The 3774-nt window shown below is 38.9% G+C and overlaps 1 protein-coding gene across 1 annotated transcript; it reads left to right on the forward strand.

Annotated features, from left to right (window-relative positions):
- The first annotated feature begins 704 nt into the window (after positions 1 to 704).
- On the forward strand, positions 705 to 2890 carry LOC123130247 (uncharacterized). Its single transcript, XM_044550190.1, has 4 exons — positions 705 to 1887; positions 2329 to 2432; positions 2632 to 2677; positions 2878 to 2890. The coding sequence occupies exons 1-4, from the start codon at positions 1670 to 1672 to the stop codon at positions 2888 to 2890; spliced, it is 381 nt and encodes a 126-aa protein (XP_044406125.1). The 5' UTR covers positions 705 to 1669.
- The last annotated feature ends 884 nt before the right edge of the window (positions 2891 to 3774 follow it).

The raw sequence follows: 3774 nt of genomic DNA on the forward strand, positions 1-3774 counted from the left end.
CTCCTCCCTCAACCTTTAGATCTCTTATTTAATGTTTTCTAATCATGTATAGTTGTCGCAGATGCAGAGGTGCATCCACGATAGTTTGAACTTTAAAGAAAGGAGGCTGCAATTGAATCTCGAGGCTCCTGAGTTGAGGAACTACGTTGGACTGGCGGCACAACGACTAACACTCCAAGCCCGATTCGAGTTCATCTCCTGTTAATCCTGCCCCACCCCACCGGTAAATAACCCAGCGTCGTTAAATTCCTCCTCTCTATCTGCTGAATTCATCACCGAACCCCTAGTAATTCGGCTTGATCCATAACGTCACATCAGGAAAAACTATCTCTTCCCGTTTCTATCTTTCAGCACTTCTCTTAGTTGATCATTCCTACAGACATAATTTTGTTGTATGTTATTTCTTCCAAGTAAACGTAATTGTTAGATTATCTGTGCGGTAGCATGGTATATACATTTGATAGTTTTGTATTCTAGGATTAAAAAAGGAATGCTGATATTTAAGTTTTACAAACACACTAAATTTCTCCAAATGATTTCTAACAGTGTATAATCTTTCCTATATTAATTCCTCAAGGAGCCTCATGTTGGTTTGCAACATCATCATTGGACATGCTGCTTCTGCTGGGCGCCATGGTTTTATCAGGTAGGCTGTTGTTGTTGTCACTGCACAAGGTTAGTGAACCGTCTTCATGCCCATTGGATCAACAAAATTCTACCATTTACTAAAAACTAATAAATCTGATAAAACACGACAACCTTGACGACCCATTAGAAGCAAGACCTGCGATATATTGGTTTCTAGAGATTCCATTCCTCGATGCCTTTTTGCGATACAGTTGCTTAGTGGCATGCTCACTTCTGAAACTTGATTTGTGTTACTAAATAGTAATGTGTTGCTTTATTTCTTCATCGTGGGTTATGTCATCAATTAAATGTTGTATGATCTTGATAAATAGAATAAGGTATCAAATTCACATGTTGGCATGTGTCTCTTTCTTTCTTTTCATTGATTACCTACTGACATAACAGAAATTTGAATTGTCCCTTCCCTTGAAACAACAATTGATTTCTAGCATATGAGATTTGCACCGTGGCCAGAACTCGAGGAGATGCTCATTCATCAAGCCATCTTAAAGTCCTTAAGGCATTGGTTCAATCTTCTGTATTATGAAAGACTAATTTACTGCTATTCTGATCTCCTCCGAGACGATCATACTGATCATACTGTTTCAGTATGATGAATACTGTTTTTATTAGTAAGCGAATGTGTCTGTTCACTTTTTCTGAATTGTAGCATTAGATCATCCTGTCCGAATTTGTCCATGAGTCCTTAAGAGAAAATATTCGATTGTTGTGCTACTGGAATCATAGTACGTCTTGGTCCTGTAGGATTCACTTCTCCGAACCTTGAGAACGGGACACATTTAAACTATCAATTATATAACTCTGTTTCTTAGGCTACGTGGTTTATACATTTCTTGCTTGCTGGCTTTACTATTTGTACCCCTATGTTCAGGGTTGTGATGTGTATTCTTGCTTTGGCAATACTACACCAGGTAGCATATTTAACTGCAATATAGCCATTTCTGAGCAAGCTCCAGACCTCTAGGACATCTTCGGCAGATGCTGAGCTAAACGGAGGAAGGTTTCGAAAGAATAGAAAGTTATGGCCTCCGCCATACGTCATTTTCTACTGGCCATGAAGTGCAGCGAGGAAATGGATCCATGGAAACGTTCATGGTGGTGGCTGTCAAAATTACAGATGCGGCAGCTTGCGGGGTCTATCCAGAGGAGGATACTCGCTGAATCCGTCGTCTGCGCACATCAATGGAAATTTGATCCCTGTAGCTGCCGTTCGCGGTGGCACTCATGCCAATGCTTCAGGTAACATGCTTGCCGAAGAGCGAATCCACAGCCCAACATTGAAGCACCGTTGGTTCTCATTGGTATGTTTATTTTAATCCCATCATATGTTGAATCGCAGAGTGTAACTTACTCACTTCTGGTCTAGCACAAATGAAAAGAGTCAGATCCTTGGACTGCAGGAATTAACTTCAGAGTTTATGATGGTCTTAAGAAACATGGTCCAATTAATGGCCGAGCTGATTAGTTGTAGTGGTATAACTGCAGTATGTGCACAAAATCCTTCAGCTAAACCATTTCTACATGAAGGCCATCCTACATATACTTCATTACATGGTGTATTATGGAGCCTAAGTGCTATATTATTCTGTAAACGAACACTATGTTTGACATATATATATTAGAGTTCAGTAGGTTCAGAGGAAGTTTAGCTTACATACCATGATTATTTTCTGCGCGCAGATTAGAGAGCACTCGGTATTATTATTTTTGCACCGAAGAACACAACAGCGTTGCATTTTCATTCAATGAGAGGAGCACTAAGAATATCACAAAGTACAGAGCAGGTACATCATTATAGAAATAAAACAACAGGATTAAATCCTCTGGACATACTTCAGCTGAACTAGAGACATGGTCAAATCTTTATATGGACATCATGTTTTTGCTAGATGATAGCTGAAAACTGTAGTTTCACAAACAAAAGTAACCAAATTGACTTGATTATTTATGAATCTGATCACAATGAACACAAATACCTCCTAGATCAGCTTTGGAAGCAACGGAATCACCATCTTGAACAACACATGAGGTGAGCCACGTTGTACTGAAGTTATTGTTATTTTGCTTTGGCTTACGTGCACATAAAAACGGTTCTTATAAATCGAATGGTGCAAATGCACCGCCAGAACATAACAAACGTGGTGGTCTACTATGACTGCTAACTGATACTGAATTAAGTTGATTGCCTATTGATCATTTTGTTTTTATTGAATGTATCTGTATATGCAGGGGTAGGCAGTAAAAGAGCTGTTTCCTGACGACAGTAGCAAACAGTCACATATCCACCGATGGAGAGGTAAGAAAATGTCACAGTGCACACAATCACCAGTTTACGCCATCTGTAATGAGTTAGCGTCTACCCACTCATCTTTTTCACTTTCTTTTCATGTAGCGCCATCTGTAACTTAATTGTCGGGTGATGCATGCTATATGTGGCATCCATGGCCTGATTGCAACACCAAACTTTTATCTAAAGAATTGAACAACAAAATTGCATGATTCATAGTTACAAGTAGGCCATCAAATATTCAAAGATAGCCCATCATGATAGAACAAAACACTAATTTTTTGCCACGTAAAGGATTCAACAACATGCTAACCAACGACGGGCTTACAACATACGCGCGGCATGACGCCGCGCCTCCATCCTTTAAGTTTTTTCAAGATACCAAAAAAGGTTACTTTTCAGTGACTCGATTGACACTACCCTTTTTCTGTTAGAGTTATCCTTCAAGTTAACCAAGAACTATTTCTAAGTAGTTATCTCGCATATTCAACTAATAGGAGTTACTTCGAATATTCTTTTATTGAAATGAAATCCCTTGAGATATTTCATGGAAGTGTACGTGTTTTATTCATAGAGTGTCCAAAGACAATCGTGTAATTCGACCTGAAATGCTACTGTAACCTGAAGATTCTGCCCATACCTTCTTATATCAAAATTAGTTTCAGATTTACATAATGATCCGCAACATTGATATTGATGGTAATTCTACAAAGCATACAATGATTTAAGATTAGCTCATGCCGTTCCTATTGCTAACCAAGAGGCACTTCAGATTTGTTTTGCAATTTAGGGTTCAGAACAATGGCGTATGATGCGCTCAATGCAATTAGCCATGAGAA

Source organism: Triticum aestivum, chromosome 6A, assembly GCF_018294505.1.
Source record: "Triticum aestivum cultivar Chinese Spring chromosome 6A, IWGSC CS RefSeq v2.1, whole genome shotgun sequence".
Classification (NCBI taxonomy): domain Eukaryota; kingdom Viridiplantae; phylum Streptophyta; class Magnoliopsida; order Poales; family Poaceae; genus Triticum; species Triticum aestivum.